Raw genomic sequence first — 14,072 nt, 5'->3', positions numbered from 1 at the left:
CTTCCTCCTTCCTTCCTTCCTTACTTCCTTTCTTCCTTCCTTCCTTCCTTCCTTTCTTCCCTCCCTCCCTCCCTCTCTCCCTCTCTCCCTCCCTCCTTTCCTTCCTTCCTTCTTCTTAATGTGTATGTGCATATACACATGTGCACAGTCATGCATTTTAGAGTGTGCATTTTTTTAAAAAGCAGGGTCTTTTAGCCCCAGCTGGCCTGGAACTCATTAGGTAGACCAGGCTGGCCTCGATCTCACAGAGATCAGCCTGTCTCTGCCTACTGAGTGCTGGAATTAAAGGTGTGAACTACCAAGCCTGGCTCAGAGGACATTTTCTGAGAGTGGGTTCTCCTTCCACAGTGGGTTCTAGGGATTGAACTCAGGTTGTCAGGCTCAGGCATCAAGTACTGTGTCCATTGAACCATCTCACTGGCCTCCTGCTTTTTCTTTATGACATCGGTGGGCCACAGACCAGAGTAGGCAAGGGTGTAGACTTTACCCAGTTGTGAATCCTAGCCCTGCCACATACCAACTGGGAAACCTGTTGCCCCTGGGTAAGTTACTAAACCTTTCCATTTCTTTATAACAACTATCATAGGATGAAATAGTCTCACCTGTGACCACATGAAAATTTCAATGGCCCATGATTTCAATATGTGCAATTGCCCACTTGCAAACTTTTTTGGGCATTAGAACTCATTAATTAAATTTTTGCTTGTAGACCAGGCTAGCTTCTAGCTTGCAGTGATCCTCCCGGCTCTGCTGCCTGAGTACTGGGATTATAGGCTGGGATCACTTCAGGAACTAGGGATGAAGTTCAGTTGCTCAGTGCCTGCCTAGCATGTACAAAGCCCTGGGTTCTATTCTTAGCACCTCATAAACCATGCCTGGTATCACACACCTGTATACCTGTAATTCTAGCCTAGGGGGGAGGATCCAGAGGTCAAGGTCATCCTCAGTGACATAGCAGTTTTAGACTGGCCTGGGATACGTGAGACTCTGTCTCAAAAAAAGAAAAATCACAAAAGCATCAAAAAGAGAAAACACTACGGTGTCCCAGAAACTGAAGAGTGAGTAAAACGTGTCTGACTCAGGAAACACAATGGGCTTGAAGATGTGAAAAGGCCTTCCTTCTAACAATGAGCTCTTACAAACGGGAAAGGAATTCTCCAGCACATTCTTGAGATTTGCCTGGCATTTCCATCACATGTGTGACTGAAAGAGCTCTTCATCCCAGTTCTGCATTGCAGGGATAGGGTGACTAAGGTCAATGCCAAAGACTTGCTCAGATTCTCTGGGTGTTTTCCTGGTGCTCAACTGTGTGCTGTCAGGATCCCCACAGCAGAAAGTCCACCAGTAGAACATGCCAAACAGGAACCAAAGAGGACCTCACTCACATGCCTGGTTGCGAGTCCCTCAGAGCCCAGCATCAGGACTCCCAACAGTTCCCCTACAGGCAAATGTGACCAGGATTTTGTCCCTTGACTTCCTGGGAAATAAAGGAGGCAGGCCACAGAACCTAGGCTGTACATCAAATGCTAAGCTGCCCTGCCAGCAAAATGGCAAAATCATTTCCCCAGGAGGGACAAAGAAGATGACCTAGCCAGGTGACAGGTGCCAGCTGGAACATCCCAGGCTGCTGGGAGGGCTGCCAGGCTCCACACCCGTGAATGCTGCCTTGAGGCCATCAGGAAAAGCAGCCCCAACTCTCTGCTGACCATGTGCTCACTGAACTTTCTCAGCAAAGCCAGGTTGGTGTTTTGTGGTGGTGGCTCGGCTGGTGTGTGCTCACTTGCTATATGCTCCAGGAGCGATCAGGAGGCTGTGCCTAGTTCTACGGGTGGACTGGCTTCAAAAATTGATCATTATGTGAGTCAGATAGAGGACAAGGGACATTCTTGCTCTCTCTCTTTCCATGTAAATGCCGTATCTATAGTCATGAGTTAATATGTGTGTGCATATGTTTGTATGTGTGCATGCATATACCTGTACATGCACATAGTTGTGCATGTTCTTGTGTTTAGAGACAGATTAAGGATGAGCTACTGCCAAGGAGAGAGATGCTACCATAGGACAACTAACTCTGGTGCTCGAATAAAGTCAAGAGGATACAGAGGACTAGGTCTGGGAAGAATGATATTCACAGGGTGGGAAATGCCCTTAACCATTAAACACTGCTGCCTCCCCAGGGTTCCTTGGCTCTGCCTTTGAAAAATAAAATGGGTTTGAAGGGAATCTGATGCCCCATTTTCTGTTCTGAGAGGTGAGGTTGAGAGGGTGAGATGAAAACCCAGGGGAGTTCTCCAGTTAGTGTCAGTCCCGCCTCTTGAATCTGGAGAAACCCAGCTCCTAATGAGTCAGAGGCCAGGCGTCCTTCACTCTCTGGGTAACTCACTCATGGGTTAAACAGGCACAGAGAGTGATCATGTCAACACTGCAGCAGGCACACCCAGGAAGCCAGGCCAGGGGCTGGGGATGCAGCTCAGTGCGGTAGAATGCTGCCTAGTATGGGTAAAGCCCTGAGCTGGATCTCTAGCTCTGGGAAGCCTGGCCTCTGGGTCTGCTCCTAGGATGAACATTGGGAGTGGTGGGGGAGGGGGAGGATACCTGACTCTGTTTACCTATATCAGTGATTCTCTCTTTCGGACTCCTTCATTGACAGACCCCTTCACTCCATGTGAACTTATGCCATCATCCCTCCCATGGAGGTTAGACAGCAAAGAATCCTTTTACCTCACCTGAAGCTCAGGACTTAGGGACCTTTGGTCTACATGTAAAGAGGATGAAGAGATGGAATTCCCAAGGGGTAGAGGCTGAGTTCAGGGCCTCAGCTGATATTAGTAGTGTGGGTGTAGAGTGGGAAGAATCCTTGTCTGGCCACAGTTCCTCCACTCTCCAGCCCCAGGGAAGCCCTCTGACCTTTTATCCAGCCAGCTGTAAGGGAAATATGGCTCACTTAACTCACATTTTCTTCCCCAGCTAGGGGACAGCTACCAGCTCTCGAATGAATAAAAGCTTCCCATCTGACTAGCTAGTGTAGGTGATTTCCACACACACATTCAAATTTTGATGGAAAATTTTGCCTACCACACCTACACCCATCAGCTTTATTCAACGAGATAAACAGAAGCAAAGGGTTTCTGTGAAAAATACCAGACAAGCCACCTGTAAACGACAGGTGGAAACACTAGGCAAGAAAGGAATGGCTTTAATCAAAGGAAACAAAAGGTATTGGTAGGAGTCACCAAGTAGGTTAGTAACTTGTTGAGCATGCAAACAGAACAAACACCCACCAAAGCCCCCGTGTGCCTCCTGAGGGCCCAGGGGCTCGCTTAGGACTTGGTGGCCACTGTCACTTTCTCCTTTCATCTGCCCTTAAGGTCAAGATCATTTTGTGATTATTAATGTCCCCTTCCTACCAACCTTGCTGAAAACAAATCTTGTTTCCACTAGTCTGGTCGAGTGCCTAGTCTTTTGATGGAGACAGGCACAGCTAGAGTATATTATCAAGACAGGCCACAAGTAGGGGCCTGAAGGACATGTGTGAACACCAGGAAAGGGTACCATTGAGATGGGCTTCCAGGTGGAAGCCTATAGGGTCACTCCTGCAAGGGGACACTCTCATACACCCCATCACATTGAGCTCTGTGACTGGTTTTGGAGGAGGCCCAAGACCCTGAACTGGGTGGTTCCCTTCTCTTCCTGCCAGGCTTCCCAGGCTTACTGTGCCTGATGTGTCACCACACCCCTGCAGGACTGAAGTTTAAGATGGCCTTTCCAGTCAGTACACTGTCACGCACTTTGGAAAGGCTAATCCCAATTCCACTGATAATTGGTTCCTATGTCTATGGGCGATGCAGCAATTTGTGTCATACTCAGAATCCATGGCGCTGTCTCCACCCTCTCTGTCTCAGGCTGCCTGAGTGGTGCCAAGAGCAGCTGGGACAGCACCCAGCCTTCAGGGAAGAAGGCAGGACAGGGCTCCACCACACCTTCTTCTCTCTCTGTTCCATCAAGCTGGTCAGGTGCAGTATCTAGCTTGGTTGTTACTTCCCAATGGGAAAAGAGCCACTGGGAAGGTCCTGCAGAAGGTATCTGTGTAGGACACAGTAACTGGGGATACAAATTGGGTGCCCTTCACAGCCCAAGCTAGCCCCAAGTCTTGTTCTACCCTGTTCCGAACACTGGCCCTGAGACAGGCATAGAAAATATTGAGGGTTGTGCAGACCTTTCCTGTTCTCCATGGGCATAGGATGACCAGTTGATCCCAGAGCAAGGGTTTGCATTATTAGGTAATTAGTAATAATTACACCTAATAGCTATTTAACAGTAGCTGCATCTACAGGTTTTTTGTTTTGTTTTGTTTTGTTTTTGATCTTTTTGAGACAGGGTCTCCCTATAGCCCCAGCTGTCCTGGAACTCACTATGTAGACCAGGTTGGCCTTGAACTCACAGAGATCTGCCTGCCTCTGCTTCCCGAGTGCTGGGATTAAAGGCGTGTGCCACCATGCCCGGCCTCCTCTACAGGTATTTTAAGAATTTTGTGTATACACTCTAGGCAAGCACTGTACCCTACATCCTCAGCTTCTGAATTTTGTATATTAGATAATGACATTTTGGTCAATGATGGACATGTATTATCAGTAGTTCTATAAGATTGTATCACCTGATGATGTCATGGCTATGTCAGTTTATATATGTCTTTCACACTACAGTGAACCTGCTTAATCATGCTGTGATGGTTAGCTTTAAGTGCCAAGCTGATACAATCTAGAATCACTTGGGAAGGGAGTCTCCATGAGGAACTGTCTACATCGGGTTGGCCTGTGGGCATGTCTGTGGAGGACTGTCTTTATTAAGTTAATTGATGTAAGATGACCCAGTCCACTGTGGGTGGCACCATTCTTTAGGCAGGGGGTCCTGAACTGTATGTGTGGAGAAATTGAGCTGAGTACAAGCAAGTAAACGTGTATGAAGTTCTTGTGTTGACTTCCCCACAGGGATAGGCCGTAACCTGGAATGTAGGCTGAAATGAACTCCCTTCTCCCCTAGGTTGCTTTTTGGTGTTTTATCTCAACAGAAATCAAACTAGAACCGATGGATGCATTCCTCAGAATGTCTTCATCCATAAACTATGCATGACCATTTACATTTCATCCTCACAGCAGTCCTTGAGTTTTGTCACTGTACCCCCATTTTATTGGTGCAGAAACTGAGGCACTGTGGTAACCTCATGTTCCCACAGCTGCGGAGGCAATAACAAGCTGGCTTCAGACTCCAGTGGGAGGCATTAGTGGTCTGGCACAGGATCTTACCCTTGGGTCCCCACTAAGTTTACAATGAACCCAATCTTGTAGCTGGGTTTGACTTTGGACAAAACTGTTGAAAATATCAGCCCCAAAGGAAGAGGAGAACAGTTCTTTGGTCCTCATTGGCTCATAGCTGTGCTGGACTCTGGTCAGGAAGGGAATGGCGGAGGAAGTACTTGGAGGCGGCTTCTTGCCTGCACCTCCTACCACTGGGACAATGAGTGATAATAAGCTCTGTTCCTTCCAAGGAAAAAATAAACACAAAGTTTGTGAATAACAAGGAAAGGATCAAACATTCAGGGACAGCATGCCCTCTTCTGCAGGCCCAAGCGTGCAGTTCCTGTCCCTGACATTGTCACAACCTTGCCCCACCTTACCCTCACTAGCAGGTGGAGGGCATTATCTTCAGCCCTTCCTTTGGCATCTACTCCCTGAAGACCCTGTGTCTTGGCTCTTGTATGTGTGGTTGGGGGTGCCTTTTGGAAGTTGAGCCAGGAGTTTCCCAGGGACCTGTTCTGCTTCCTACTCTTCTCCTGGCTATGCCCCACAGACTCTGTCCTCTGAATATATATATATCTGTCACATCTAGTGACAAGGCTTTTCTGTCATTTCCCAGACCCCAGGACTGTGGTGCATTCCTGGGATCTGCAGTGGGGTTGTTTTGCCTGGACAAGGGTAGAAAATTACCCACATATGAGTTAGCAGTGGCGCAGAACTTGGGGCTGTGTGGCAGGGAGTGAATTAATAATGATCCTGGGAAATGCCACTGCTGGTGCCCAGCCAGGAGCTAACGGGAAACCAAACCTTTCCATCAGCATGTGGAGGGATGTGAGCATTATGGTTTAGAGACCACCACAGTCAGGTTCTCTGTTCCACACTCCTGGAACTAATCTATACCCGAGGAAAGGAGACAGCCATACTCCCCCACAGTGCTCTTATTTTGTGAATGAGGGCTCCTCTACTACTGGCTCCATGTTCACTGACTCTGAAGAGATAGCTACAGGTATATTCTAGTATGATAGCACCTACCCCTGGGACTGCAGGTCCTAAGTCATGCAATGCCCAGGGAGTGCTTAGGAGGAAGCCCCAGAATAGCTGTGTTGGGGAAACCTTAACCACACTCTCCTGCCAGAAATTTAGGACTCAGTAACGAATTTTTCAAGAGTCAACGTCTGGCCCGCCTCTAGATCAGGAATGGTTGCCCCAGGACCCAGTGCCCATCCAAGCCCTTTCTCTCAAGAATGGGTCCTGCTGCCAAAGCCAAACCAAGTCATTCTCAGGCCAGCAACACCAGGCACTCTCCTGCTTGCCCAGCTGCTATGGGGGGTACAGGCACATAGCCACCTGAGGCTTGAGCGCTCTTCCTCTACAGCAGCAGCATTCTGATTCTCTCCCCTGCCCCCCCCGCCCCCAGGCTTTCAGGTAGGAAGGGTGCCTTTGCACTCAAACTAAGAGGCCCCCATCCCTGGGAGGTAGAGAATGCCTTGTGAAAAGCTTGAAGGCAATCTTTTAAAATGTTGCTCTGCTGTGGTAGCACAATCCTACCGCCAGTGGTCACATTTAATTTCCAGAGAACAACTCAAAGTCACTGATTCCTGATCAAAGCAGGCCACTGGTTCTTGAAAAACTGGAAAAGTCACTTCCCAAAGCCAAGAACACCCCTCCCCAGACCTCTATGATTCTTGCTTTAGAGAAGAGGGGAGGAAGAGAGTAGAATGCTGGGCCAGACTTTGACAGCACCTTTCTCCAAAGAGCTAAGAGAAGGGTTCACAACACAGGACACCCAATATAACACAGCCAGTAGTGACCCAATGTGCCTTTGTCCTGGGTGACCCAAGTCGGGCCAGGCCCCATTCCCTGAGGTCTCAGGGGAGATTTCTTCCGGAACAGGGAGTATCTATGCCCTGGACCAGTGAGAACCTCAGGACATCTGGGTACCTTGCCCTTGCCTCTCACTGACAACCACTATTCTGTCTACTCATAAAGGGCTGAGAGGTGGCCTAAATTACACATGACAACACCCACTGAATCAGTGGACTCTGCAGGGCTTATCATACACAGATTCTTGAACTTAATGACTAAGAACCCATGGGGTGTATTTTGACTCACAGGGTGGGGTGGTGGTGGTGGTAGTGGTGGTGGTGGCCTCTAACTACCCAGTGGCTCTGAGCAGTCCCTTCATTCCCTGGGGAGAGCAGGGACCCAAACTCTGCCAGAGCTGCCATGTGGTAGAGCTACCTGCTCCTGAATCTGTCTGGTATAACAGTTTACCATAGCTGGGGGAGGAGTACAGACTTGTCCTCACCTTAGCAAATGTTTCTGGGTCCTGAAGGCCCAGAAACCTGGGGAAATGACTCTCTCTCTCTGAGCCTTAGTTTCTACTCAGCTCTGAAAATTTGGTGTTTGTGATTCTACATCTCTTGTGTTCTGGCAAACCGTCTTCTTGATGTAGCCAAACGTGAATCTTCAAACAGAAAAATGCTCCATTATCCCATAACCCAATCGTGGCTCTGTGGAGCTGGCTCTTCCCAGCCCAATGAAAAGCTAGGACTTTTCTAGTCACTTACAAACTATAAAAAGTTCCTCTTTACTATGAGCCCCAGAAAAGTTATTTTAATAATTAACAGGTCTAGTTCAGTGTAGGAGTCAAAACTGCAAACCAATTTCAGGTGGTTACCCTATCCTGCCTCCTAAAATATGTATCCTATAAGCACTGGCTGTCACCAGGGACCTTGTTTCCCTTCCCCACAAGCTTGAGGTGTGCAGGGGTATAAACATATACCTTGGAATTCTTAGTACATTTTTTTAGATAGGGTCTTACTTTGTATCCCAAGTTTTTGCCAAACTCAAAGCAATCCTCCTGCTTCAGCCTCCTGAATGCTGGGCTTACAGGTGTGAACCATCACACCAGCTCCTAGCACACTCTTCTGCAAGAATCTCTCCTGGAACTCCAGCCATTCTCCATGCCAGCCCATCTCTGAGGAAGGACAGCGAGCATTGGATTAAGTTTCCAGAAACGTCTGTCAGTTTTGAAAGGATGTGTATGGGGTTGCTCCCACACTTTGTGGGAGAAATTGCCACTCTGAGGCTTGGTGCAGCTGAGAGTGAAAGCATTTGTGTTAACCTCCCTTCCTGGGAATGGTGGTCTGAGGGCCAAGAAGCCTAGAAGGAGGAGGAGAAAGAATAGGAGGGGAAAGAGGGAGGAGGAGGGAAAGGACTAGGAGGGGGATGAGGAAGAGGGGGAGAGGGAGAGGAGGAGAAAGAGGAGAAAGGATGAGGAGGAGGAGAAGGGGAGAGGAGCAAGACAAGGAGGGGGACAGAATGCAAGGGAGGAAGAAAAAGGAGGAGGAGGAGGAAGAGGAGGAAGAGGAGGAGGAGGAGGAGGAAGAGGACACACAGTAAAAGGAGGAGGAGGAGGAGGAGGAGGAGGAGGAGGAAACAGATTCCTAATTGTGGCTCCTAAAGGAAAAGTCTTTTGTTGGGTGGGGACTTTTGTGCAGAAGAGGCCAGAAGCAATGCCCTGGGTTGAGATGTTGAAGAAGTTCCCCCTGGACCTATATGGATTGCATCTGTCTCCCTACTGCCTGTGGCTCTAGGGATTCTCAGACATGTATGGTCACTCCGTTGAGCTGGGCTTGCTTTCTGCATTCCCTGAAGATCTCACTGAGACCAGGGGCTCCAGGTAAGGATACTAAGGCAGGGTGAAGTTGCCAGCCTCACCCAGAGCCACAACCCTTTTCTGTCCCAGTGTGTAGGTTTCCTTGCTCTGGGACTGGGAGTGGAGTAGTTCCACCCTATTGGCCTTGGACTTCTGTACCTCCCAGGCTATTGGGAGTTTAGGCATAGGAAACTGAACCCTGAGTCACCATCAACTCAAGCTTCAGAATTAAAAAATAATGAAGCACTTCACACCCATCAGATGAGCAGAAAAATTACAAAGGCTGACACTACTAAGCATGGCAAGGATGGGGAACAATGGAGACTTTCATATGCTGCTGCTGAGAGTAGAGAAAGCCCAGTTTTACCCTGAAGCTTGTGTATACAATATGCCAACCTTCTTTATTAATCACACAAAATGAGTGGGGCTAGGTCTTAGAAGGGACCTTAATAGGTACTGGTCCTGTATGAGCTTCCTGGGAAACTGCTACTGGGATATGTCAATTAGAATAGCCCATTGGCAGCTGATTACTGCTGGGTGAGGAAGAGCTGATCTTGAAGGGAGAGACTCTAGATAGGCTGAACTTGCTCTGAGGGACATCTCGGGACACTAACTTTACATAATAGGCCTTAATACAAATGATAGAATGTATGAATTCCAGTGTGTGTGGGGGGTGTGCTATGGGAGGGTATAAAGGTGATGTTATGTATGAAATACACAAAAATTCAATAAAAAGAATAGCCCATTGGGACAGCAGTGCAGTAGCAGAGAAACAGATGTGCATGCCCTATGATCCTGCGGCCAAATCTCCATATATTCCAAGATAAATTTCCAGCAGTAATTGCAAAAATATTCCTAACAATGTTATCTGCAACAGCTAAAAGTAAAAAAACCAGAAATAGCCAAAATGTCCATCAATGGCTAAATAAATCTCAAATCATCATGGTGTGTGCTACAGGATACATCTAGTGTGATATTTTTACAGCTGGGAAACTGGGAAACAGTGCTGTGTTCATACTTAAGTGTGCAGTGAAGTCTGAAGGGCACTGAAGTAATAAACATCATTTTTAGCCTTGGAGTGTTCCAGAGGATGGAGGATGCAAGGAGTGCAAGAGAAAGGCCAGAGAATCACCAGGCTCAACACATTGGATAGTTCTAACTCTTTAATACTGAAAAGCAAATAAGGTAAATAGCAAGCTTTGATGAAGTTGGACAATAATTGTACGGGTGCCTGATAAAATGTTTTGTATACTTTTCTAGACCATTTGAAAGTTTTATAGATTTTTTTTATTGGAATGAAGTTTATGTATTACAAAACCAAACATTTAAAATGATGAGTTTATTGGCATTCAGCATATTCATGGTGTCATACAATAATCACCTCTACTTAATTTAAAAACATTTCATCATCTTAAAAGGAAATCCCATACCCACTGATCAGCTGCTCCCCACTCCCCATTCCCTTCAGGCCCTGGAAAACCATCAGGCTGTGCTCTGTCACTATAGTTTTACAATTTTGGATATGTCGTATAAATGGAACCATATAGTGTGTGATCTTTTCCATCTGCCTCCTTTCACTTAGCGTGACTTTTCAAGGTTTATAATCTTTGCAGCACAGATCAGCACTTCATTCCTTCCTATGCCTGGATTGTATTTCATTGTAGGGATAGGGGATGTTTTATTTTTCCTGTTCATCTGTTGGTGGGCCTCTCTGCTGTTTCTACCTGTTGGTTATTATGACTAGCACTGCTGTGAACATTTATGTTCAGCTTTGAATTCTGCGGTCATATACCTGGGTGTGGAATTGCTGGGCCATAGGTAACTGTTTAAGCCACCAAACTGTTTTCCACAGTTAGCTAAACCATTTTACATTTCCTATCAGCAATGTGTGAGCAGTCCAATTTCTCCCCCATATCCTGGCAAACACTTGTTATGCTCCACTGGGAAGGGTTGTTTTAAAGTTTTATTGTACCTTTGCTGCCAGACCTGTTTTAAAAATAATAGGCAGTGTAATGGGTAGGAGGTGACCTTTCACTGTAGTTTTTATTTCATTTCCCTGATGATGAATGTGGCTCAGCATCATTTCATGGGTTCATTGCCTACTTTTGTTTCTTCCTTGGGGAAATGTCTGTTCAAGCCATTTGCCCATAATTATGTTTTGTCTTTTGATTTTTGAGTTGTGATATTCCATCATTTAAGAAAACACTCTTGGAGTGGCCAGTGCCTTTGAATTCTGCATCCTTCCATCAAAGCACATACAGCTTTTCTGCTGAGTCTGTGCAGAGGAGAGCTTAAAGGGCCTTGCCTACATTCTCCTTTCTCTCTCAGGCACCCTGTGAACCTAGCCCCCATCTAAAGAGGAAGAAAGCAATTCAAAGACGGCAAGTGAAACAGTGAAGGCTTCTTGGGAAGTGACAGCTAGGAGGGGTGGGTAGCCATCCAAGCAATGGTTGAGGTAGAAGACATATTTTCCAAGACAGTTAAAGGGGAAACCCTAGAAATCTCTGTTATCACAGGAATGGAGGCCACACTAGTGGGGTACATTTTCACTAAACAGGTGGCTCAGAAAATTTCCACAGTGTCTCTCTCTGCAATGGTGGTGGGATCATCCTGTCCCCTCTGCAGATTAGATTGTCCTGCCTGACTGGGTTGTTCCTACCCTCAGGGCCAGTCCTTACCTCACACTGAGCTACTAAGAGAAAGAAAGAGAGCACTGGGAGGCCAAGGCACCTGCTACAGAGGAAGCCACTACCCTAGTCTTTCATCTTGTTAGAACGTTCTCCAAACAGCAATTTTGAGAGACCGGAGACTTTTTGCATAAAAACCTCCTTCCCCTATCACACCTCATAGTGAGACATGCACTCTTTTGGTCTCTGCCCCTATAAGAACCTCTCTGCAAAGCTCTGAAGAGTCACACATTACTTATTCTCAGGTCCCAGACATGTCTGTTCATGTTCAGAAACCCAATACTGGGCAAACACAGGCTAAGAGATGATAAAGGCAAGCACCCAAGGAGACCCCTGGGGTAAGAATGACCCAAATGGGTTCTCTCCCACATGGATTCTGTGCTTGTGTCAAATATGTTCAGCTGGCACTGTTCCAGAATTTGTCTGACAAAGGAAAGGACTCAGGGAGGCAGGAAGGCTCAAGGAGGGAGGAAGGCTAGCTATAGACATGGCAGACCTTGGGCAAACCTCACCCCTACTTTGGGCTTGGGTATGAGGTCTCTATATGATGGGGGCCTTGCTGAGTGGTGCCTGTGGTTTCCTCTAAATGTTACTTCCATGATTTGGGCTACAGTTATTCATAGGACTTAAAGTCACTTCAGATACACTCAGGTTGAGGTTCAAATCACACTACCCCAGCTATCAGGCAACTGAGATGCCCTTGCCCTTGCCCCATTCCCCCACAGATGAAGGAGCTGCTGTCTTTGGAGTCCACATCCTCCCTGCTCCAACCAGACAGCTAGAAGCTCCAGTCTAGTTGCTAAAAGCACCTTTCACATTTTCTCTTCCCAGCCAACTGTCAGCAGTGTGGCTTCTGAAGCCGGAAAACAGAAAAATCTCCACACCCACAGAAGAAGCAAACACATCCTCCAGGCAAGCACCAGTGACACTTGGGGACCTGAAGCCTGGGAAGTCTGAAGTCTAAAGTCGCGACACTTGACATCTTACCGAGAGCCTCCAATAGGAAACTCTCGGAGCTGCAGGGGCGGCTATCCTTGCTCCCTCCAGGGACCTTGTGCAGGTGCAGAGTCAGCTCAAGGTCAGCCACGCAGAGGACAGAATTCACCTGTTTCCCCTCACTCCTGCTCCACAGGGCACAATGACCGCAGCGGAGCAAACAAACGATGACCACTATTTTCTAAACTCCCAGACCAAATTCGTCTCAAATACATTCTCTTCCCAGAAATTTTCAAAAGTCCAGAAGACATTTGATTCCTTCTGATCTTAAATCTCGCTCGGTTGGCAACACGGAGGGTTCTTTGGCTGATTTTGTTTACTTAAACTGACTTTTCCTGGAAAAAAAGTGGGCACCTTACAAGGACGCTGCGCTCCAACAGGGGCAAAGCGTGGGGGTGAGCCTTCTCCACCCAGGCCAAGAGGACCTGGCACACAGACGTCCAACACTGCCCGCAAAGACTACACCCTACCGCGCGCCAGCCTCTGACCCACGCTGCACCTGACCCACACTGCCAAGGTACTTTCTCCACCTGGCTTAGAGACTGGTCCTCCACTCTCCTTGGTTTAGAAGGAACAAACCACCGAGAGGTGGGGAGGACTTTCTGGATTTGGTTTCCTCACCCTGTCCCCGCTATCCCAGACAGCTAGCTCTGCAGTGCCTGGGAGCGAGCAAGCAGCTCAGCTCAGCTCAGCTCATCCCTTCCCTTCCCTTCCCTTCCCCAGGACGCGGGAGTCACTCACAAACTCAAAGATGAACAGCAAGTCGGGGAAGGTGGCGAAGACCGAGAAGCCACTGGGCAGGGAGCTACCACCCGAAGCCGCTGCGGGGGCCATGCCTGCGAGCTGGCGTCGGCCTCGGAAGGGGATGCGCGCGGCTCCGGCTTGCTGACCTGTGGCTGGCTCGGAGGAGTAGAGTGTCCCGGCCGCCCTTGAGCACGCGGGTTATAAGAGCAGGAGAGTCGGGGGCAGAGGAGGGTGGAGCGCAGGCTGTCGGCCCCGCCCGGGTCCCCCGCCCCAGGCGGATCACTGCCGGAGCCGCCCAGAAACCTAGGCGCTCTGAGTACCTTTAGACTTGGGGATGGGAGTCTGGACTCCTCCAGTGCACCCTTGAGTGCCTCCGAGGGATGTTAATGTGTGCGTTCTCTGTGTTCTGGCTCACTGTAGGACACAGGCTGGGGTTCTGTCATTGGGAAAGTTGGGAGACCTACTGTGGCCACCAACCTCTTTGTCCCTGCATGGCTGAGAGCCTAGCCTGGCTCTGGGAGTGATGCACCCAGGCACACTCCCCTTGACATCAGAGCTGAGTACCTGTGGGAGGGTAGGAGGACAAGGAGGACGCTTCCAGTGGGGCTAACCTGGGAGGATGGCCGGAGTGTTCCCCCCTGGACAGGTTTGCATTGATGAGACATTACCAGAGGAGATTCCTGCACTTCT

At 48.3% G+C, this 14,072-nt stretch overlaps 1 protein-coding gene across 1 annotated transcript in view; it reads right to left on the bottom strand.

Moving 5' to 3' along the window:
* Positions 1–13,615, bottom strand: part of Mal (mal, T cell differentiation protein) — a 27,246-nt gene extending 13,631 nt beyond the window's left edge. The window contains exon 1 of the mRNA XM_008828177.3: positions 13,380–13,615. Within this exon, the coding sequence (XP_008826399.1) occupies positions 13,380–13,472 (93 nt within the window). The 5' untranslated portion in view covers positions 13,473–13,615. The remainder of the gene's footprint in view (positions 1–13,379) is intronic.
* Positions 13,616–14,072: the final 457 nt, after the last annotated feature.

The sequence above is a fragment of the Nannospalax galili genome, unplaced genomic scaffold (assembly GCF_000622305.1).
Source record: "Nannospalax galili isolate Female #2095 unplaced genomic scaffold, S.galili_v1.0 scaffold1513, whole genome shotgun sequence".
Classification (NCBI taxonomy): domain Eukaryota; kingdom Metazoa; phylum Chordata; class Mammalia; order Rodentia; family Spalacidae; genus Nannospalax; species Nannospalax galili.
Note: the sequence above shows the minus strand (reverse complement) of the source record. Positions and strands in the feature narration are given on the sequence as shown.